Source organism: Scyliorhinus canicula, chromosome 12 (assembly GCF_902713615.1).
Source record: "Scyliorhinus canicula chromosome 12, sScyCan1.1, whole genome shotgun sequence".
Lineage (NCBI taxonomy): Eukaryota > Metazoa > Chordata > Chondrichthyes > Carcharhiniformes > Scyliorhinidae > Scyliorhinus > Scyliorhinus canicula.
The window spans coordinates 4,553,579-4,577,409 of record NC_052157.1 but is presented as its reverse complement, the minus strand read 5'-3'; the positions used below and the strand labels follow the sequence as shown (position 1 = coordinate 4,577,409).

Here is a 23,831-nt window from a genome sequence, read left to right as displayed (position 1 = left end):
GTCCCAGCCTCCCCGAACAGGCGCCAGAATGTGTCGACTAGGGGCTTTTCATAGTAACTTCATTGAAGCCTACTTGTGACAATAAGCAATTATTATTATTGATAGACTCTGTAGACTGTTTGCTGTAGTGTGCTGTTTAAACAAACTCTGTTTTAGTAAATAGGATCGACCTGTTGTAAATTAGACTGTTTGCTGTGAGTGCTGCCATATGCCCCAACCCCCTCCAACTCACAGGTTGATGCAGTGTCTGTAATGTTTTCTGCCTCTGCATTTGTTTAAAATCTTTAACTTTGGGCCCGATTTTCTCCCTGTGTAAAGGAATAGGTTTTGAGGGTGTTAAAATCAGGTCCATTAACTCTCATTTCTCTCTTCACAGATGTTGCCAGACATGCTGAGCATTTTCCTGTTTTCACTTTGGACTTCCAGCAGCTTCAGTGTTTCCGCTTCATTCGATTGGTGCTCGATGCAGCGACTGTAAATTAATCATCTTTACCTGATTCTTCACCGGAGTGACGTAATTTCCTTTTTGTCTCCAGTCGACAAACTGAGGAAGCAGCTCCGAGCTGCTGAGATGGTTCCCTCGCGTAGCTGAGCAGTTCTGTTGGGGAAAGGCAGAGGAATAAAAAAATGTTTAATCCCGGAATTAGAGTGGCCCCGGTCCTGGTATTCCCCCTCAAGCAGGGACCGAGCTGTAAATTGTCCAGCAACCTTTGTGGTTGGGATACACCAGGTGAGTAATTTGAGACATGGCATGTGGTAAGTGTAAGGATGGCCGTGAAGGACTCTCCGTAACGCCCAGCTACACTCTACCATTACCTCAACATCTCCTCCCATTTCCCCAACATCTTCCCATGCAACACCTACTCTTTCCTCCTTCCCAAAACATAATTCCAGGTTAATTTGCGACTGTTACTTCTTTCAATTCAGTATGCTGTATTCTCTGCTCACAATGTGCATTCCTCTACATTGGGGACAAATGCTGACTGGTTGATCACTTTGTTGATCATCTCCATTCAGTGTGCAAGCATGACTCTGAGCTCCAGTCACTTGCCATTTTAATTCTCGGTCTCACACTTCTCCGATCTCTGTCCTTGGCCTCTTACGCTGTTCAAATGGAGCTCAACGTAAGCTCAAGCATCAGATTTCATCTTTTGATTAGGCCTCCTGAGCTCAAATATCAGCTTCAATAATTTCACATCAGCATCACTGTTCCCAATTTATTGGACAGCAGGTACTGGCAATGATTCAGCTGTTGCCTGTTACAACTCCTCTAGACCATAGTGACATTTAAGGGGCATCTTGACAAATACATGAATAGGATGGGAATAGAGGGACACGGACTCAGGAAGTGTAGAAGGTTTTAGTTTAGACGGGCAGCATGGTCGGCACAGGCTTGGAGGGCCGAAGGGCCTGCTCCTATGCTGTACTTTTCTTTGTTCTTTTTCTTTTTTCTTTGTTCTAGACCAATCTTTCTTTGCTGGTCACATTGTCATCTCCTATTTCCTTTTGTCATTTAATCACTTCTGCGTTCCACACTGCCACAACCATCCCTTTTACTCTTCCTTCATCAGTGCACTGGAGTCCTAGTGTGACTCTAATGAACAGTTCAAGTTAAGTGCTCCCAATAAAATGCAACTGGACGTAACCTGGGGCAGCATGATAGCACAGTTGCTTCACAGCTCCAGGGTTCCAGGTTCGATTCCCGGCTGGGTCACTGTCTGTGCGGAGTCTGCACGTTCTCCCTGTGTGTGCGTGGGTTTCCTCCGGGTGCTCCGGTTTCCTCCCACAATCCAAAAGTGTGCGTGTTAGGTGGATTGGCCATGCTAAATTGCCCTTAATGTCCAAAAAGGTTGAGTGGGGTTACTGGGTTACAGGATAGGGTGCAGCCATGGGCTTGAGTAAGGTGCTCTTTCCAAGGGCCGGTGCGGACTCGATGGGCCGAATGGCCTCCTTCTGCACTGTAAATTCTATGATCTAAAGTCGGCTGACAAAAATCGGGGTGGGCTGTCATGATTTTCAGTTGGTTCTGGTTGACCCAGAGTTACCTTCTGGGTCCCATTTCTTTATTCCCTGTCACTGTTGTTGTGTAAAACCTCAAATCGTTCACAGAAAATGAAGTTTCGTCAACCTGAAATAGCATTGTGCGAGAAGATTCTTTTAAAGAAATTAAACCTGGATCAGTAAGTTTCCAGTGCTGTGGAAAATGAGCTGTTTAATAAAGCATCAAATGGTTACTTTACTTTCTTGAAATCAAGCCAAAGCCATATCAGTATCTCATTGAATTATTTACCTGACAGGATTCACTGACCCATCTGCTCTCATGTTCTTTAGGCAATCCTATTAGCTTTAAAGAGCTTCTCACCCATGGCTAGGCACCATCTAAAGTTTGTTTCATAAACAAAGCTACAGACATTGAATACTGTACACAATTGGCATGCTTCAAGCATTTGTTCAAGCTGGTTAGTTATTGCTGGACCATATTAAGACATTGCAGTAAGCAGACAGAAGGAAAGAACCAAGAACATAACTAAACCTGAGTGAATCGTCCAGAATACCACACCTTCAGACTGAGCATTGCATTTACAGATAAGGCAGAGAACATGACAGACACAGCGCAAGGAAAGAAGAAAGACTTACATTCATATAGTATTTTTCACAAGCCTCAAGATTCCCAAAGTCTACAGCCAAATAAGTACCTTTGAAGCATAGTCACTGTTATAATTTAGGAAACGTGGCAATGAATTTGTGCATACCAAAAAACAGCTGTGACAACAACCAAATAATCATTTTTTTTGTGATTAGGGATAAATATTGGCAACCCAATTGGCCATCCTCAATGATGGAGGAGCCCAGCACATATGTGCAAAAGTCAAAGCTGAAGCATCTGCAATAATCTTCAGCCAGAAATGCCAAGAGGATGATCCATCTCGCTCTCCTCCGAAGGTCCCCAGCATCACAGTCAGTATTCAGCCAATACCATTCACTCCACATGATATCAAGAAATGGCTGAAGGCACTGGATACTGCAAAGGATATGGAGCCCTGACAATAGTACTGAGGACTTGTGCTCCTGAACTTGCTGCACCCTTAGCCAAGCTGTTCCTGTGCAGTCACAACATTGTCATCTACTCAGCAATGTGGAATGTTGCCCAGCTGTGTCCTGTACACAAGGACAAATCCAACCCAGCCAATTACCGCCCTATCAGTCTACTCTCCATCATCGGCAAAGCGATGGAAGGAGTCTTCAACAGTGTTATCAAGTTCAGCAATAACCTGCTCGCGAACGCTCAGTTCGGGTTCCGCCAGGGCCACTCAGCTCCTGACCTCATTACAGCCTTGGTTTGAACATGGACAAAAGAGCTGAATGCCAGAGGTGAGGTGAGAGTGACTGTCCTTTGACATCAAGGCAGCATCTGACCGAGTATGGCTACAAAGAGCCCAAAGTAAACTGGGGTCAGTGGGATTCAGGGGCAAAACTCTCTTCTGGTCAGAGTCATACCTGGAACAACGTAAAATGATTCTGGTAGTTGGAGGTCAATCATCTCAGCTCCAGGACATCACTGCAGGAGTTCCTCAGGGTAGTGTCCTCGGCCCCAACCATCTTCAGCTGTATCATCAATGACCTCCCTTCCATCATAAGGTCAGAAATAGGGATGTTCACAGATGACTGTACAATGTTCAGCACCATTTGCGACTCTTCAGATAATGACGCAGCCCATGTCCAAATGCAGCAAGACCTCGACAATATCCAGGCAAGTTATATTCACGCCTCACAAGTGCCAGACAATGACCTTCTCCTACAAGAGAGGATCTAACCATTGCCCCTTGGCATTCAATGGCATGACCATCGCTGGAAACCCCACAATCAACATCCTGGGGATTACCATTGATCAGAAACTGAACTAGACTAGCTAGTACTGTGGCTACCAGAGCAGGTCAAAGGCTAGGACTCCTACAGCAAGTAACTCACTTCTTGAACCCCCCCCCCCCCCCCCCGAAGCCTGTCCACCATCTACAAGACACAAGTCAGGAGTGTAATAGAATACTCTCCACTTGCCTGGATGAGTGCAGCTCCGACAACTCTCACCATTGTTATGACACCCTAGGCGAGCGCGCGGTCAATTCCAGCCCCACAGACCTCGGAGTCCCAACATAAGTGAATGAACCAATAATTTGTGTATCTGCCTGAGATATTTAACTCTTGACTGCTCCAGTGAGTTACAGGCAGCAAGCTGGGCCACTCAGGCTGGATGATGTGGCGATGCCGGCGTTGGACTGGGGTGGGCACAGTAAGAAGTCTTACAGCACCAGGTTAAAGTCCAACAGGTTTGATTCAAACACAAGCACCTGTTGGACTTTAACCTGGTGTTGTAAGACTTCCTACTGTACTCAGGCTGGATTCTCAGGCTGTGGGATCCCCTCCAGGGACACACTTTAACGTGTGTTGGGCTGAGCCTTACCCTTGGAAGATGCATTTCAGGACTGCTCGGTTTCTGATCTGATATGTGGTCAGCTTCAGCAGACTCACCAACCGCTTGTCTCAGTTAAACAGGTTATTAGAGCAGTAGGTCTTGTGAGACCTTTGATTAGTCTAGTACCTTTAATGGAATAGGAACCTGGAAAGTTCCCCGCCCCAGCTCTATCTTCAGGCTTTGCGTACTCATTAATTGCTCGGTGTACCTGAAGGGAATTCTAGCTAAGATTTGAGAGAGAATTCCCGCTTCTGGGAGAGAGATTCAAAAGGATTCTGCTCAGCTCTGCAGCTCCAAATAAAAGCTGAAACCAAACACACAGAGAGTCACCCAGCAGAGCATTTCAGGACAAATAGCACCAATCTGCATCGAGGGTCTGCTTAGCATTGGGTTTGTAGTGGAGTGGATTGGTTGCTTGCCAAGTCCATCAAAATGACATCACGGGCACTGAGATAGAACTCAACATGGATACACAAGGAGCTGGGAATAAGGTGTATACAGCGTTATATTACCTTGTGTAATATAATATATTCCTCTTTGAACCAGCCGAGTTGATGAAATGAACAATAGTCTTCTTTGTAAAGATGAACAAATTTATTGAGTAATATAAATAATATTTGTGAGTCCTTTTTACTTAATACTCAACTAGCAAAATAAATAAAATACAGTAAAGGTAATGAACTAACTATACAACGTAATAATGAAAAAACTTCTCTCTCTCTAGTTATTCTATGTCTTGTCTGTTTACTCTCCTGAAGCACACTCTCCCAGAAACAGCAGGAAGTCCTTTATATACCATCTGATATTGAGACATCTAGTGTTGAATTGACTGTACTACTTTTACATACGTTGATCATGTATATTGATATACAGAGATCACCACATACAGGGCAAAGCCAAGCCCCATTGGGTGTTCCCTTCCCTCTCTGCCTTCCTTATTTGTTCTGCCTTTTTTACCTTTGGGGATCTGCGCATAATCAACCTCGACCTTGTACTTTTGGCAACAGAGGTGAATGGAAAACTATAGGCGAGGAGTGCAGAGGTCAAGCATAATACACAGAAGGTCCAGCACAAAGCGAGGGGAGATAGCATACACTCGGGCCGAAGGCCAGCTGAGAGAGGCTGTTACCTGTGGTTTCTGCAGCAAGTACAGCGACTTAAATTCACTGAAGGTCAAATCAGAAAACTGATTGAGTCCCACTGTGTAGAGCGAATGAACAAAAATAATAAATTAGATTCTTGAAATACCTCTCTGGGTAATTGTGCTTCACTGCACTGTCCCTTTTATATTTTAGGGTACTGTCAACCCCCAATGTTCACAACACCCATATTGCAAATTTGTTTACCTGTGCTTTTAATGTAATGAAACACTGCGAGGCACTTGAGAGGAGCATTATAAAACAAAATTTCACATCGAGTCACTTAAGATACCAGATCAGATATTGTTGATGCACATTGTGGAAGGGAAATTAATGAGTTGCCAATTTCGAAGCATGGTGGGAAATGGTTGACTATAGTTACCACAGCTTTTTAGCGAAAATGCTGAAATACTCTGGTCGTGGCCTGATTATGAAAACACATTGTCCTCCGAAAGACAACAAAATGTGTACTCGATTTGTTTTTAGCCAAGGACAAGAACTTACGTACTACGTATTTCAGTTTACGTACTTTCCAAGGTCTATTTAATATAAGCATGGCTGTTTACTTCAAACTGTGATTTCAGACTATAAAACATGCTGTCTTCAATCGAATCTCAGAGTGCAATGCACTGGCTTTTGCAGCTGGAACACTCTCTCTCCGCAAATATATTTGTGTAAATAAATTTCCTTAAATCGAACCTCGAGGAATTTCTCTTTATTATGATTTCCACGACAAATATGTCACAGGGCTGTGAAATTCCCCTGTGTTCCAGTGTCAATTGAACAGAAATTGGGGCAGCACGGTAGCATAGTGGTTAGCACAAATGCTTCACAGCTCCAGGGTCCCAGGTTCGAATCCCGGCTTGGGTCACTGCCTGGGCGGAGTCTGCACGTACTCCCCGTGTGTGCATGGGTTTCCTCCGGGTGCTCCGGTTTCCTCCCACAGTCCAAAGATGTGCAGGTTAGGTGAATTGGCCAGGCTAAATTGCCCTCAGGGTCCAAATTGCCCTTAGTGTTGGGTGGGGTTACTGGGTTATGGGGATAGGGTGGAGGTATGGGCCTTGGGTAGGGTGCTCATTCCAAGAGCCGGTGCAGACTCGATGGGCCGAATGGCCTCCTTCTGCACTGTAAAATCTATGAAATCTATGAAATGCGATCACTACAAATGCTTGAATAAATATAGTGTGGAGATGCTGGCATTGGACTGGGGTGAGCACAGTAAGAAGTCTTACAGCACCAGGTTAAAGTCCAACAGGTGTGTTTCAAATCACTAGCTTTCGGAGCACTGCTCCTTCCTCAGGCGAAGGCTCCTTGGTGTAAGACTTCTTACTAAATAAATATAATTAGATAATTTACTTCAGGTCTGCTGGGAGAAACCCTTTTTACTGGTTGGGGAATCTAGGACTGGGAACGGCATCTAAAAATCAGAGCAAAATTCGGAAACACTACAAAAGGGGTCTCGAAGTTTGGATCTCCCGTTCACAAACAGGTGATGCAATGTCCATTGTAAACAAAATCTGAGGTAGATGGACTTTTGTTTACCAAAGGAATTAAAGGACATGGGGCAAGGCCAGATACATGGGGTGTGATTTAATGGAAACATTTGTAAGTGTGATAGTGAGTCGGAACTGCCGTGAGCTCCCCGACACTCGACCCGGCAAGGCCGTCACCGCTATAAAACATTGGTCCACTTAGAGGCCACACGGGGTTCACAACTGACTGTCACGCTGGCTGATTCGCTGGCACCACACTCGCCCGCTCCCCGCTAACAAGGGAGAGATCCTGCAGAGCAAACCCTCCGCAGCTCGCAGCCATACCACCGAGGAGACAAGTCCCATGATTCCGGGATCCTGACCTGGGGAGATTTACTGGACGTGGTCAACACCAGACGGGATGTCCTCCCCGTCCCCCTGAGGGTCAGCCACAGGGCAGCCGGTGCAGCCTGGGAGGAAGTGGCAGCGGCCATCGGGGACATCACCAGGAGGACCGGCACCCAGTGCCGTAAGAAAATCAATGACCTCCACTAGGCCGCACGGATGGGTTAGTATTAGCCCTGCACGCAACCCCGACACACCCCCCCCCCTCCCCGAGCATGCACCTGGCACATCCCCGCCCAGCTCCATTCCCTGCATTGGGGACAGCACGGTAGCATTGTGGATAGCACAATTGCTTCACAGCTCCAGGGTCCCAGGTTCGATTCCCGGCTTGGGTCACTGTCTGTGCGGAGTCTGCACAACCTCCCCGTGTCTGCGTGGGTTTCCTCCGGGTGCTCCGGTTTCCTCCCACAGTCCAAAGATGTGCAGGTTAGGTGGATTGGCCATGATAAATTGCCCTTAGTGTCCAAAATTCCCTTAGTGTTGGGTGGGGTTACTGGGTTATGGGGATAGGGTGGAGGTGTGGACCTTGGGTAGGGTGCTCTTTCCAAGAGCCGGTGCAGACTCGGTGGGCCGAATGGCCTCCTTCTGCACTGTAAATTCTATGAACTGCCCTGGCCCACCCATGTGCAGCAGTGCCACCCACGCCTCCCCTCCCCCAAGCTCCCCATCTCCCCCAAACTCCCCATTGCCCCCACTCCACCCAATTCCCCCCTACTCCCAATCCCCCCTACTCCTCATCCCCCCTACTCCTCATCCCCCCTACTTCCCCCCCCCCCCCCCCAACCCCATACTCATCATGTCCTCCCCACTCCCTCCACCCCACGATGAACGAAGCGTGCGGCTCACGATGCCCCCTCTGTGCTCCCTGTGTCTGGGCGGTGGGATGACAGATATCAGAGTCCTCACACCCTACGAGGAATGGGTCCTGGAGTTCAGGAGGGCCGATCTGTCATGGTCATAGAGGTTGGCCTACGGAGTTGAGGTGAAATTCCACAGGGCCCCACCCAGATGACCTGACAAAGGTGAGTTCTTAATGCCATGCAGAATGAGCTATCCCTCCCACTGACCACATGTCCATTCTCCTGCGGGATCCTCATCACACAGTGCCGGCCCATGGTGGGCACCCCACAGTTTCCCCCTGCTCCCACCTCCCATGAGAACACAGAGGGGATGTCCGAGGAGACCACCGCATTCGTGGCAGAGCCCTACCCTTCACCAGCAGAGATACTCACCTTGGTGGGTGACATAAGTGATGTGGAGATGCCGGCGTTGGACTGGGGTGAGCACAGTAAGAAGTCTTACAACACCAGGTTAAAGTCCAACAGGTTTGATTCAAACACGAGCTTTCGGAGCGCAGCTCCTTCCTCAGGTGAATGGCGAGGATACCTCGCCATTCACCTGAGGAAGGAGCTGCGCTCCGAAAGCTTGTGTTTGAATCAAACCTGTTGGACTTTAACCTGGTGTTGTAAGACTTCTTACGGTGACAGAAGTGGTCAGGCTTCTGGGGCACATTCTGGTGAGCACCACACACCTGTCAATGTACATCAGGTGGGGGCGGGCGAGACAGCAGTCGGAGATCTGATGGACCCCAGGACCCAGCTGGGTCCTCGTCAAATGCTGATCCTCTGGACCCGGTTTAACCGGAGCTGGTGTAGACATGGGGTTAGAGCCGTGATATTGGGATGTCGGCGACATTCCAGCAGGCCCACGGCCGATTGCAGGAGTCTCAGAGGCTACGGGCGCAGGAGATAGTGGCAGCAATGCATGGCACAGAGGGCAACACGGCTAGGGTGGCGACCGCAGTGGAGAACCTGCTGCATGGTGTCGGCAGCATGAATGGAGGTGTCCAAGGCGTGGCTCAGTCGGTGACAGGCATGGCTGAGCGTGGCAAGAAACCAATAATCACCACTAAGGCCATCTCCATACAATTAACGGGAATGACTGCCTACCTAACGGGCTCCCGTGATCTAACCACCTCCCCAGCAAATGGTCAGGCGGGCGCTGATTAGTACATCTTCTTAAAAACGTGAAGCTGGCGGAAGGGCTGCCGTGGGGACCCGAGGAGGTGAGTGGCCATCTTCACTCCCGGGCAATGAGTCTCGGGCTCTGGGGCTGCTCAACCGGGGATATTTCAGTGACCAGAGGGTGGGTATGTGAAGGGGAAGGGTCTAGCGTCCTGTCCAGGTAACGTGATGTGCGGGTGTCTGGGCTACAGGGTATGGAGTCCGGTGACTAGGTGCCCCCCCGCTGTGCCGCGGATACAGTGGTGGTCCTCGGAGCTCCCCTCTGCGGTGTTCTAATGGGAGCCGGGGATGGGGGGAAACCACCAAGATGGCAGTGCCAACGTGCCCGTATTCCAGGGCGAGGGTCAAGGGGCCACCCTGCATTCTCCTTCACCACCCAGGGGCCTCCGATGGCCCGGGAGACCTCCCCCTCACCGGGTGCCGTTCTGCTGGTCCTCAATTCAGCTGGGGACTGCCTGGGGAGGCCGTTAGATGCCGAGAGGCCGGTAGATCCCGGGCGAATTCACCTTAGTAGGTTTAAAACCTACTCTACTGAGACACGCGGCTTGCCCATGCCCATTGTGGGCAGGGTCATGATCGTGCTGCCTCGCGAGGTCCGGGTAAATCTCGCAAGGTGCCTGGCTGTGGGGAGGCATTTACCAGCCACGTCGCGGTCTTGTTCGGGCGTTGGTGACCGCCCTGTCCTGGGCCACACCAGTCACATCCAGGGCCCGCCCCTCTAACTCCATGGGCCGGTAGATCGTCCCCACGGAGTTAGATCGCAGATAAGCCACGATCTCTTATTTTTTAAATTTTGAGTATCCAATTCATTTTTCCAATTAAGGGGCAATTTAATGTGGCCAATCCACCCACCCTGCACATCTTTGGGTTGTGGGGGTGAGACCCACGCAAACACGGGGAGAATGTGCAAACTCCACACGGACAGTGAACCAGGGCTGGGATCGAACCTGGGACCTCGGCGCCGTGAGGCAGCAGCGCTAACCATTGCACCACCGTGCCGCCCCAGCCACGATCTCCTTCACTGACTACACCTGCTTGAAAGGCTAAATTGTTGCCTCCTGTTCCTATTTTCCCTGACATCTCAACCTTTGTGTTTACCGTTTCTCTCTATTTAAACTTGCTTTCTCCAGGTCATTTGCAAACATCGAAACAGGAAGGGGCCACTCTATCCCTCAAGCCTGCTTCACCACTCAATTAGATCATGACTGACCTGTATCTGAACTCCATGCATAACCCTTGGTCCCGGAACCCATACCTAATAAAAAATCTATGGATCTGAAGCCTCAATAAGCTTTTGGGGAATCTACAGGAGGAAACGCCAGAAAGCAGCTGGAACACTATTTGAGTGAAACTTACTTTGAAAAGAATGTCCAGCACTGTTGTGAGCTTCAATCTTTCTTTTTTTCTGGATAAAGGTCTGGAGCCTGTGCTCATACTCTTCTGGGGTATAGTTTTTGTTGTGCTGTTTGCAAAGAATGGAAATAAGTAAATTATCGCTTGGAATCAACAACAACATTGTGCATTTACATCTGACTTTCAACGTCGTGAGAACTGTCCCAAGGTGCTTCGCGGGAGAGGTTAGCAAATAAAATCTGGAGATATGAAGACACATGATCAACCGCTTCGTCACAAAGGCAGTTTTGTAGCATAAAGGTTTAATGTTACATATGTAAATATATCGGCCAGCAGCTCCCCCCCCCCCCCCCCCCCCCCCCCGCCGCCCCAGTGGTGGGTTTTCCCCTGGCGGAGGCAGCTTGTCATTGGCCACTGACGGGATCTTTCTGTCCTGCTGAAATCAATGGCAATTTTCTGGCTGGCCTGTCCCCGCCCTGGAGTCACCTTCGGCGCGACCGGAAGATCCTGTTGGCCGATTGGCCATAGTCCGCATCATCATAACTCAAGGTCACATGACACAGGGCATGGAGAGAGATAGTTCTATGGAGAACCTTGGGCCGAGTTTGTATTGTACAAAGGTAGCATAATGTTCAATAAAAGATAAGAGTTTACCAACAGCCTTGACTCCACAATTGCCTGCAAGTCCTGACGCACGACTAACACATCTATAACCCAAGGCTACAATAACACAAGTTTAAAGGAGCATCTTAAAGGAGGATTGAGAGGTAGTGAGGTGGAGAGGGTTAGGGAGGGAACTCCAGAGCTTGGAATGTTACAGCACAGGAGGACTGTTGGGTCACCATCCCTGTGTCGGCTCTTCGAAAGAAATGTCCCATCAGTCTCATCCCATGCTCTTTCCCCATAGTCCTGTAATTATTGCCCTTCAATTCACTTTTTAAAGTTACACTTGCATTTGCTCCCTCTGCCTTTTCAGGCAACACATTCCAGTTCACAACATCCTGCTGCGGAAGAACAATTCTCACTTCCCTCCGGTTCTTTTGTCAATTCAATGAAACTGCTGTCCTGGGTTATTGACTCAGTGGAAAGTTTATCTAATACCGATAGATCTTCTTGGGTACCTCTGAGGTCCAACTTAACACACATGGGTATGTTTGCGGTTCAATGGCTGGTTTTGTCGCCAATATATGTCAAATATTTTGTGCACTGAAGATCCTTGAAATAGCAATGATCTGTTTTTTTTGGTCATTTTTTTTGGGGGTGTCCGGGGGGGGTGGAGTGGGGGAGGATTGGCCAGGTGACTGGGAGGACCCCCCCCTGTCCTTGCAATAAAGCCATGGGATGTGTCACATCTACCTGCCCCCTGGAACCACCTCAATTATTTCAGAACAAAGGGCTATGATTTCAAGTCTTGGAGTCCCGGACGAGAGTTAGTAAATTATCAGATAGAAGGAGTGCCCTAGTGCAATGAGATTGAACATGTCTGAAAGCGAGGGAGACACAAGTCATTCGAATAGGAAAAAAAAGGCCAAAAAAAAAAGGAAAGAAATATTTACCTTGATCATCCATTCCTTGAAAAAACTTATTTCTGAAAAAATAAACAAGACAATTATCCTCGGTGAACACATTTTTACCGTTTTCTCCTCTCTTGTCCTGTAGTTGTTCCAATTAATACTGCCTCATCCCAATCAATATTCTTCCAATCAATACTGTCCCAATTGGTAACCATTCATGTTATGGATCTCCCAGTAGATCGTGGCAGGAGATTATTAGATTATAAAGGTTGTAACAACACAATCCAATTTTGTCCTGCCTCGCCATGGCATCTTAACTGTAGGCTGTAGCCTCCCATTGCTGCCACAGATGTGAACCGCCCTAAGTGATAGGGTCAGTCGAGGGCTTCAATATTGACTTTTACTAATGTATGAACAGATGAATTAGGAGCAAGATTAAGCCATTTTGCCCCTTGAGCCAGCTCCGCCTTTTGTTAATATCATGGCTGACCTGGTTGAGGCCTCTACTGTTCTGACTACCTCCAATGCCCTTTGACCTCCTTGCCACCCAAAATTCCACCTAACTCAGCCTTAAAAATATTCAATGACCCTCCACCATTCTGCAGCCGAGAGAATTCCTCAGACTAATGACTGAAACATTTCTCCTCTTCTCCCTCCTAAATGGGAGACACTTCAATTTTTAAACTCCTCTTCCACAAAGGGAAACATTCTTTCACCCTGTCAAGTCCCCTCAGAATCTGATACGTTTCAATAAGATCACCTCTTCTGAACTGCACTGGATGCAGCCCCAACCTTTCCTCATAAGAAAATCCCTTCATCCCAGATATCTGTCATGTGGACCTTCTCTGTACCACTGAGTTCTGAAATCTCTCTCCGTTTAAATAATATTCTGCTTTCCTGTTCATTCTGCCACTAGCAAGTTCCCATTTTCCCAGATTATACTCCATCTGTCCATTCGCTTAACCTATCCAGATTCCTTTGAGACTCCTTATGTCTTCTTCTCAACTTACTTTCCTACCTACTCTTTGTGTCACCAGCACATTTAGCAGCCATACATTCAAAGCAAGATGATAATTGAGGCTGCAGCACTGATCTCCATGACACTCTGCTTGTTACTCCCCACTATGTTCCTGCAACCTCATAGTTTCAGGCCTCTGCTGTATTGCAACAGGAAGACAGAGAGTGAAGGTCAAAGAGCCCCCAGCAAGGTCAGAGAGAAATATCAAAAGGAGAGTCGTGCACTGAGGTCTGAGGTCAGCCAGTTGAGTGTTAGGATGGGGAGAGTGGTGGAACCATGAGAGATCAAAGGACAAAGAAAAGTACAGCACAGGAATGGGCCCTTCGGCCCTGCAAGCCCGAGCCGACCATGCTGATGCAAATTTTCCCACATCAGACTATCAGTGTGGGTGAAAAAAAAACATTTTTTTTCTTTTTTATATAAATTTAGAGTACCCAATAAATTTTTCCAATTAAGGGGCAATTTAGCATGGCCAATCCACCTACCCTGCACATCTTTTTGGGTTGTGGGGGCGAAACCCACGCAGACACTGGGAGAATGTGCAAACTCCACACGGACAGTGACCCAGAGCCGGGATTGAACCTGGGACCTCAGCGCCGTGAGGCAGCGGGGCTAACCCACTGCGCCACCGTGCTGCCCTGTGAAAAAAAAACGTAACCACATTTCCGAGCATGTGTAACAGTCATAGAAAGGGGCAAAATGTGTGAAAGATAATTAGGGTGGGGAAGGAAATTGTTTATTCCTGGTTTTTGGGAGCAAAGTGGGCACAAGCGAGAGAGAGAGAACTTGCATTTAAACAGTGCCTTAACAACATCAGGACAACCCAAAATGTGTCACAGCCAATGAATTACTTTCACTGCTATAATGTAAGAAACGAGACACTAATTTGCAAGATCTCAAACTGCAATGTGATAATGTGGGGGGCACGGTAGCACAGTGGTTAGCACTGTTGCTTCACAGCGCCAGGGACCCGTGTTCGATTCCCAGCTTGGGTCACCGTCTGTGCGGAGTCTGCACGTTCTCCCCGTGTCTGCGTGGGTTTCCTCCGGTTTCCTCCCACAAATCCCGAAAGACGTGCTTGTTAGGTGAATTGGACATTCTGAATTCTCCCTCTGTGTACCCGAACAGGCGCCGGAATGTGGCGACTAGGGGCTTTTCACAGTAACTTCATTGCAGCGTGAATGTCAGCCTACTTGTGACAATAATAAAGATTATTATTCATAACCAAATCAATTTTTAAATTAATATTGGTAGATGGTTCAACATTGGACAGAACATCAAGGAGAACTCCTGCTCTTCTTCAAAATAGTGTCAAGGGATGATTTACCCAAGAGGGCAGATGGAACTTTGATTTAACATCTTATCCAAAAGTTGGCACGTCTTGAGGCAGCTTCTCAGCGCTTCACTGGAACTGTCAGCCTCAATTATCTGCTCAGGTTTCTGGGATGAACTTTGAACCCATGACCTCTGATGCAAAGGCACTTACTGAGGTTCAGCCACCACTTGAACTCCCAACAATTCCGAGGGTGGCACGGTGGCGCAGTGGTTAGCACTGCTGCATCACGGCACGAGGTCCCAGGTTCCATCCTGGCCCCGGGTCGCTGCCCGTGTGGAGTTTGCACATTCTCCCCGTGCCTGCGTGGGTCTCACCTCCACAGCCCAAAGATGTGCAGGGTAGGTGGATTGGCCAGGCTAAATTGCCTTTGAATTGGGCACTCCGAGTTTATTGTTTTAAAAGAATTGCAACAATCGCAGTCCATCGTTTTGTATTATTACCAGAAACAACATGGAAAAATGGTGTGTGTGTGTGTACACAGGTGGCAGGAGATCCAGTGTGATGGAAACTCTGGATTCACAGCCTAGGTGCAGGAATTGGTGACTAGCTGGCGCTGGTGGAACTTACCTCAATCACAGCCAGCATTTTCAGAAGGGGAAGAAACGGTGGGGGCCATTGAGACTTACGCAAATTCTCCGTGTTTTGCAACCTTGGATCCAAGCTAGGTGTCTGCACGGTTGCAACAGTGTCTGATTTTTAAAATCAAATAATGGGAGAGCACACACAGAAGGAAGTCATTTCGGCCCTCCTGCCTGAGCTGATTGTGTGGAAGAACTATCCAATTAGTCCCACTCCCCCATCTCCTTCCTCAGAGCCCTGAAAATGTTTGCTTTTCAAGTATTTATCAAATCCACTTTGTGAAAGTTACTGCTCAATCTTGTCCTCCCAACCAGCTGACCGTAACAGCTCTGTTGATCAAAATCCCCCCTGTTGCACAGATGTAACCAGCTCCCCCGAGGTTGAATGAAACAAACAGATATCAGTGTCCCGTCTTGTTCAAATAAAATACCTGCTTACCTTTGAAAGAAAACTCTGGCAGGCTGCACACAGTGTGCGAAAGTACGAAGATTGAGATGAGCACCTTTAACAGCCCCATTTTGCAGCCAGCCCTTTGAACAAAGCACAGGCTGGAATTTCCCTTTTCCTGTACAGCCAAGCACTTCTACTTCCTCCAACAACCAGGCAGCCGCTAAATCAGAATCAAATGTGAAACTGGGCAGAGGGTTGGGTGTGCAGAAGCTTAGTAACAGCCTCTTTTCTGGAGCATTGGTGACAAGAGGGGGAGGAGGAAATGAAATCAGCACAGTAAATGGAGAAGTGTGCAATCCTTGTGGTGTGCTGTGTTAAGAAACTTCACTAGTTTGCAAAGCGTACTGCGGTATGTGCCCCTTGCCCTGTGCCCCCAACCCGTCTGGGTGCCACCATGTGGCGTAAAAGACACATTACTGCAAAATAATCCTGGCTGCTTTACAAGGTAATAGTGTATATCACCTGTGACAGGGAACATAGTTGGGCAGAAGTGTGTGATATAAACACAGCAAATACAGAATGAAAGTGCCGGCAAGTTTATTGTGATCCAGGATCCAATTCCGGTACAGGCTTGGAGGGCCGAAGGGCCTGTTCCTGTGCTGACTTGTGCATTCTTCTTTAAACCCAAGTACAAGGGTCAGCGCGAAGGTCCGTTGACTTCGCTGGGACGAGAGGATCTGGCCGGTGGAAGGGACTGTACGATCGCACTCAGAGAATTTACAGCACAGAAACAGGCCCTTCTGCCCAACCTTCCACGCTAGCCTCCCCCCCACTCCCCCCACTTCATCACAGCCCATCGACATACCTCCCTCGTGCGATTACACAACCACACTCTAAATCCAAAAGGAGACAAGAGGACAATTGAGGCAAGGTGATTGGTGGAGGATTTATGCGAACATTTTGATGGAAGAAAATGGATCACCTTTAAAGTATAAAATGTGAAAAAAGACATGCTCTTTTTCACTGGAAATGTTGCAAAAGCAAAATAATGGTAAGAGGAGAACTGAAAACATTAGAAGATGCAATTAATCTTCCAACTGACGATGGACACAAGATAAGAACTTCCCCTTTTCTGTTTCCCCCATCGTCAAAGTACCACAAAAAGTTAAGTCTTGTTCACGGAGGCTGAACTCAGGTTTAGCACAGTGGGCTAAACAGCTGGCTTGTAATGCAGAACAAGGCCAGCAGCATGGTTCAATTCCCTTACCGGCCTCCCCAAACAGGCGCCGGAATGTGGTGACTAGGGGCTTCTCACAGTAACTTCATTGAAGCCTACTTGTGACAATAAGCGATTATTATTATTAACTGGGGTTTTAACAGGTGATCTGAGTACCAACCACCGCTGAATAACGGACCTGGCGCTGAAAAACGAATGGAACGTTGTTACATTTCTCCACGGTGATCAGTCGCCAGATTTTTATAACTTCATTTTTAATTTTCTTTCAAAGTTTGTTTGTGATACGTATGAACATATGAATATGGAGCAGGAGTGGGTCACCTTGCCCCTTGGGCCTGCTTCTCCATTTGATAAGATCGTGGCTGATCTAATCATCATCTCTAATCTACTTAGTGGTGGAGGCCAGAGCCACGTCTGATGCAACGCTCTCGACTAGGAAGGGCAGCGTCTCGTCGACAGCGTGCATTGTGACTTTGGCGATGTCCGCCTTGATGCGGTTGAAGGCCTGGCGGGCCTCAGCCATCAGAGGAAAAACTGTGGACTTGATGAGTGGTCAGGCCTTGTCCACATAATTAGGGACCCACTGGGCGTAATATGAGAAGAACCCCAGGCATCATATCAGGGCCTTGGGACAGTGGGGGAGAGGGAGTTCCAGGAGGGGGCGCATGCGGTCGGGGTTGGGCCCTAGGACTCCATTTTCCACAATGTAGCCAAGGATGGCTAAGCGGTTGGTGCGGAACACGTATTTCTCCTTATTGTAGGTGAGGTTAAAGAGTTTGGCGGTATGGATGAATTTCTACAGATTTGAGTCATGGTCCTGCTGGTCCTGACCGCAGATGGTGACATTATCTAGGTACGGGAACGTGGCCCGCAGCCCGTACTGGTCAACCATTTGGTCCATCGCTCGTTGGAAGACCAAGACCCCATTGGTGACTCCGAAGGGAACTCTGAGGAAGTGATAGAGGCGGCTATCTGGTTCGAATGCAGTGTATTGGCGGTCCTCCGGGCGGGTGGGGAACTGCGCAATCTAATTGACCATGTCAGATATGCGTGGGAGGGGGTACGCATTGAGCTGCGTGTACCGATTGGTGGTCTGACTGTAGTCGATGACCATCCGGTGTTTCTCCCCAGCCTTAACTACCACCATTTGAGCTCTCCAGGGGCTGTTACTGGCCTCAATGACACCCCCTCCCGCAGAAGCCGTTGGACTTCTGACCTGATAAAGGTCCTGTCCCGTGCACTGTACCGTCTGCTCCTCGTGGCGACGAGCTTACATTCCGGGGTGAGGTTTGCGAAAAGTGAGGGCGGATTGACCTTAAGGGTCGTGAGGCCACAGATGGTGAGAGGGGTCAGGGGTCCGCCGGACTTCAGAGTAAGGCTGTGGAGGTGGCACTGAAAATCGAGACCTAGTAACAGGGCAGCGAGAGGTGGGGGAGGACGTAGAGTCTGAAGTTACTGTACCCTACGCCCTGTACGGAGAAGGTCGCGATGCAGTACCCCCGGATCTGTACTGAATGGGATCCGGAGGCTGGGGAGGTTTTCTGGGTGACGGGGAGTACCGGGAGGGAGCAGAGCCTTACCGTAGCAGGGTGGATGAAATTCTCTGTGCTCCCGGAGTTGAAGAGGCAGGTCGTCTCGTGCCTGTTGATCTTTCCCGTCGTCGTAGCGGTCGCTTGGTTGCGGGGCCAAGACTGATCGAGGCTGATGGAGGTGAGCTGCGGAAGATGTTGGGAGGTGTTGGGCTGGTCGGCGGTGGCGGAGGTAACGGCGGGCTGCGAACGGCCAGGCAAGCAGGGGTCCTGAGGCGCGGTCCAAGATGGCGCCGAAGATGGCGGCGCCCACAGGGCGGACATGGTGGACGACATCCAAGATGGTGGCGCCCACGGGCCGCACGTGGGGGCGGCGGTGAAGATGGCGTGGATCGCACGTGGGGGGTGTAGCGATGCTGGGCCTGGAAGCGGCAGCGACTGATCGGGCCTGGCAAACGGAGACAAAGTGGCCCTTCTTGCCACACCCGTTGCAGGTCGCGCTCCGCGCTGGGCAGCGTTGTCTGGGGTGCTTGATCTGGCCACAGAAATAGCATTTGGGGCCTCCGGAGTTGTTTGGCTGCCGCGTGGCGCAGGCTTACGGCATACCCGGGTCAGAAGGTGGTGGTGCCCATGACGCCCACGAGGGTGACGCGCGGTCGGAGGTGTAGGACTCTAGATTGTGGGAGGCCAGGGAGGGAGTTATCGAGCTGTACAGTCTCTGTAAGGTCGAGTGAAGCCCATTAGCGTGTACCCGAATTAGGACGCTCCCGAATGAGGGGGAAACTCATGGGCTCGCCTGTGAGTAGAGGATCTGGAGCTTCTGCGAGTCTGAGAGGGTTTCTGTGGCTGCTCCGAGGTATCCTTCAAAGCAGGTTAGCCAGTGCTCCAAGGTGGCTGTGGCGTCGGCTGCGTGAGGGTTCAGCTCCAGGCGATCAGACTTGATCAAGACGTTCATCTCCCAAATTCTAGTGCAATAAATTGATGTACCATCAATGACCACGAGACGAAACGGTGAAACTATTGAGGTTTTATCGCACTGGATGTTGAGCCTCCTGCAGCTGGAGCCAGAATGGAAGCAGCACAGGAGAGGGTACACTGTTATACACCGCCCGCTGGGAGGAGCATGCAAGCTGGGAGGAGGCAGCAGGCTGGGAGGAGCCAGCAGGCTGGGAGGAGCCAGCAGGCTGGGGGAGGAGCCAGCATGCTGGGGGAGGAGCCAGCAGGCTGGGGGAGGAGCCAGCAGGTTGGGAGGAGCCAGCAGGCTGGGAGGAGCCAGCAGGCTGGGATTTACTGTATTAACCGTAGGACAATGGCAGTACTGTAATACACGTAGTGCGCTACCAGTGGTGTTTACCACATATACATAGGGTGTAATTCTCCAGAAACATTTCTAAGTGTGGTAGCGAGCGGGAATTACTGCAAACTTCCCAGTGCTCCGCCCAGCGAGGCCGGAAATTCATTCAACGTTAATTGGTCCATTTAACGAGGCCTCAGGGGCTTCTCACTGTAAATAACGGCTCTCCAGCTGATTCACCGGCACCGCGCTCACCAGCCCCCGCTAACAAGGTCGAACAGCACTTAAACTGCACTTGCTCAGCCAACCCCAGCCAGCTGGCAACAATAGCGCTGAGGTTACCGGCCCCATGATTTGGGGATGCTGACCTGGGAAGGCCCTGGACGCACTGGAGGCCAGGAGGGATGTCCTGTTCCCCAGAGGGTCCAGGAGGGTTAGGAGCAGGACAGCCAGTGCTTCAGAAGCCCACCTTCACACCCCCTCTCCCATCACTGTGAACCACGCGTGTGGCTAACGATGCCCTCTCTGTGTCTCCTCAGGAAAAGCTCTCTCACAATCGACGGGAGAGGGCCCAGACTGGCGGAGGAGTGCCAGAAATAAGCCTCCTTCGAGGAGCGGGCCCTGGAGGTGACCGGTGTGGCCGAGGACAGATCGGTCAGCCACGCGGAGGCTGGTGGACGCCGCAGAGGTGAGGACCCACTGCACCCCACCCAGGGGACCTATCAAACGTGAGCTGTAATTGTCTTGCTGACTGACCCATCCCTCCCACTGAACATGCGTCCATTGTCCCGCAGGTCCTCCAGCCAACGGAGTCGAGCCGTCCCGGGCGGCCCCCCTCTCCTGAATCTGAGAACACCTCGGAGGAGAGCTCCGAGGAAGGCACCATGGGCGCGGCACAGCTGTCATCCCCACCCTCCACCAGCGCAGATACACACACCTCGGCGGGAAATCTTAGTAAGAAGCCTTACAACACCAGGTTAAAGTCCAACAGGTTTATTTGGAATCACTAGCTTTTGGAGCACTGCTCCTTCCTCAGGTGAGTGTTAGTGGACAGGCCTCCAGGGCACCACACAGCTGCTGCTGAGATACATCAGGTGGAGGCAGGAACCCCCGGGCGAGACAGCAGTGGGAGGGCTGCTGGATCCCAGGACCCAGCTGGGACCCAGTAATATGCTGAGCCTGTGGAGGAGGTTTACCCGGAGCTGATGGAGGTGATAGGGACGTTCAGAGGGAGATGTCAGTGTTATCCAGCAGATCCATAACAGCTTGGAGGAGTCCCAGAGGCTATGGCCGCAGGAGATGGAGGCGGCAATGAGTGGCACTGAGGCCAACACTGATGGGGTGGCGACCGCAGTGGAGAGCCTGGGGCACGACATCAGCACCGTCTGTGAAGGTATCTAAGGTGTCGCGCAGTCGGTGACAGCCATGGCTGAGGGTCTCGGCTGAATGTCAGACTCACTGGGGGATGTCTCCCAGCACCAGGCCGACCTTGATGAGGTTCTATGGAACATGTCCCGCTCTCAGATGGGCATTGCTGAGGCGCTGCGCGAGCTTGTCCCAGTCACTGAGGCGCTGCGCGAGCTTGTCCCAGTCACTGAGGCGCTGCGCGAGCTTGTCCCAGTCACTGAGGAGCATCATTGAGGGTGTCGACGTGATGGTGCAGACCACGGGGAACCGCCAAGGCTGGGAGAGCCAGACAATGCAGGGGCAGCCAGGGCTCAAACTGGGGCGGTGTAAATATTATTGTAAATAAAAGTTACTTTCTGTTGATTCGACAAATTTGTTCTGGACTCTTCGTGACCGTCAGAGAAATACCCACTCAGAAAATCCCTTCCCAACATGCAATGGGGTGTCCAACCTCCGCGGGGTCGCTGAGAGCGGCTCGGCTCCAGCAGCACATCCACTTAATGTGGGGCATGATCCGATAATACCATCACCGAGTACTCTGTCCCCCCTGACCCCAGGGAGCAAAGGCCTACACACCACTAAAAAAATCAATCCGGGAATAAACCCGATATACACGGTGGGGGGGAAGAAAACTCAATCACTCAGATACCTCAATCCCAACGGGTCTGCCCCCTGCCATGAACATCGACACCTCCTTCGTCACCCCCAATGCCGTGAAGGACTTGGGACTTGACCTGTCCAACCTAGGGTCTAAAACACAGTTGAAGTTTTCCCTCATAATTAGCTACTGCGAGTTGTGATCGGGAACAGCAACCAGCACGCTCTTAATAAATTCTGTCATCCAAATTCGGTGCATACGTGTTGACCAAAACCACAGGCATGCCCGCTAACACCACACAAACTACCCACTAACTATTCTATGGGCTGGATTCTCCGCTCCCCGACGCCAAAATCGCGTTCAGCGAGAGGGCGGAGAATCCTCCATAAGTACGGCACAAACACTTCACGCCGCCACCGTGTGCATACGCGGCCACGGATCCGAAACTGCTCAGGGCCGTAGCGGCAGCTCGAGCTGCGAGCTCTCAGCTTGCCTCCCTGCAGCCCCCAGCAAAACGCCAAATCGGACATTTTGCGCCAGTTTTCCTGTTCACTGTTTACACACCGGCGTGGGGGCGTAGTCTCCAAAACGGAGAATACAACCCCACATCTCTGTCATGGGTCCGCCACAATAACCACAGAAAAAACATCCTCTTGTTAATCGAAACCCTGCGGTCTCCTGTATCCCAGCATCAAAACACAAATAGAATCATAGAATTTACAGTGCAGAAGGAGGCCATTTGGCCCATCGAGACTGCACCGGCCCTTGGAAAGAGCACCATACTTAAGCCCCACACCTCCACCCTATGACTGTAACCCCAGTTAACCTTTTTGGACACTAACGGCAGTGTAGCACAGCCCATCCACCTAACCCGCACATCTTTGGACTGTGGGAGGAAACCGGAGCACCCGGAGGAAACCCACGCACACACAGGGAGAAGGCGCAGACTCCTCACAGACAGTGACCCAAGCCGGGAATCGAATCTGGGACCCTGGAGCTGTGAAACAACTGTACTAACCACTGTGCTACCGTGCCGCCCACCCATCCTTTCTGCAGCCTTGTTTGATCCCCAATTCTCAAATGGGTCTGCTTTGAACGAACACATCAGCCCTCAAACTTTTCTGATGGGCAAATACCCGGGACCGTTTAACTGATCCATTCAACCCCCTCACATTCTTTGTAACCAACCAGACAGGGGGCCTCTGCGCCCCCACCCCCACCCCCTCCACAGATGAATGAGGAAGGAGCTGCGCTCCGAAAGCTAGTGATTCGAAATAAACCTGTTGGACTTTAACCTGGTGTCGTAAGACTTCTTACTGTGCCCACCCTAGTCCAACGCCGGCATCTCCACATCATGAGCAAGAGCAGCATAGGGCGTCGTGAATAGTGCTCTTACAGGGAACAGATCAGCCCGAGGGGGAGTTGTTGAGGAGTCCTGTAGCTGTGGGGAAGAAGCTGTTCCTGTGTCTGGATGTGCGGGTCTTCAGACTTCTGTACCTTCTGCCTGCTGGAAGGGTCTGGAAGAAGGCAAAGCCTGGGTGGGAGGGGTCTCTGATAATGCTGTCTGCCTTCCTGAGGCAGTGGGAGGTGTAGACGGAATTAATGGGAGGGTAGCAAGCTTGTGTGATACTGAGTGTTGGGCTGAGTTCACCACACCCTGCAGTTTCTTGCGATCTTGGACCGAGCAGTTGCCATACCAGGCTGTGATGCAGCCGGACAGGATGCTCTCTATCGCACATCTGTAGAAGTTTGTGAGAGTCAATGCAGACATGCCAAATTTCTTTAGCTTCCGTAGGAAGTAGCGATGTAAGTTGGGCTTTCTTGACTGTTGCATCAACGTGAGCGGACCAGGACAGACTGTTGGTGATGGTGACCCCCAGGAACTTAAAGCTATCGACCATCTCCACTTCGAAGCCATTGGTGCAGACGGGAGTGTGTGTCGTGTTACGCTTCCTGAAGTCGATGATCAGTTCCTTGGTCTTTCCAACATTTAGAGAGAATGATTACATTGGCGACAAGGATGAGATTCCAAACAGCTTTTTCCAGCAGAGAAAACAGCTCCAGT

General features: G+C 50.1%; 1 protein-coding gene across 1 annotated transcript in view; it reads right to left on the bottom strand.

Annotated features, from left to right (window-relative positions):
• Positions 1-16,072, bottom strand: part of ctsh (cathepsin H) — a 38,239-nt gene extending 22,167 nt beyond the window's left edge. Inside the window, exons 1-5 of the mRNA XM_038813714.1 lie at positions 15,750-16,072; positions 12,421-12,452; positions 10,868-10,973; positions 5,601-5,671; positions 494-598 (exon numbers count right to left, since the gene is read on the bottom strand). Of these exons, the coding sequence (XP_038669642.1) occupies positions 494-598; positions 5,601-5,671; positions 10,868-10,973; positions 12,421-12,452; positions 15,750-15,828 (393 nt within the window). The 5' untranslated portion in view covers positions 15,829-16,072. The remainder of the gene's footprint in view (positions 1-493; positions 599-5,600; positions 5,672-10,867; positions 10,974-12,420; positions 12,453-15,749) is intronic.
• Positions 16,073-23,831: the final 7,759 nt, after the last annotated feature.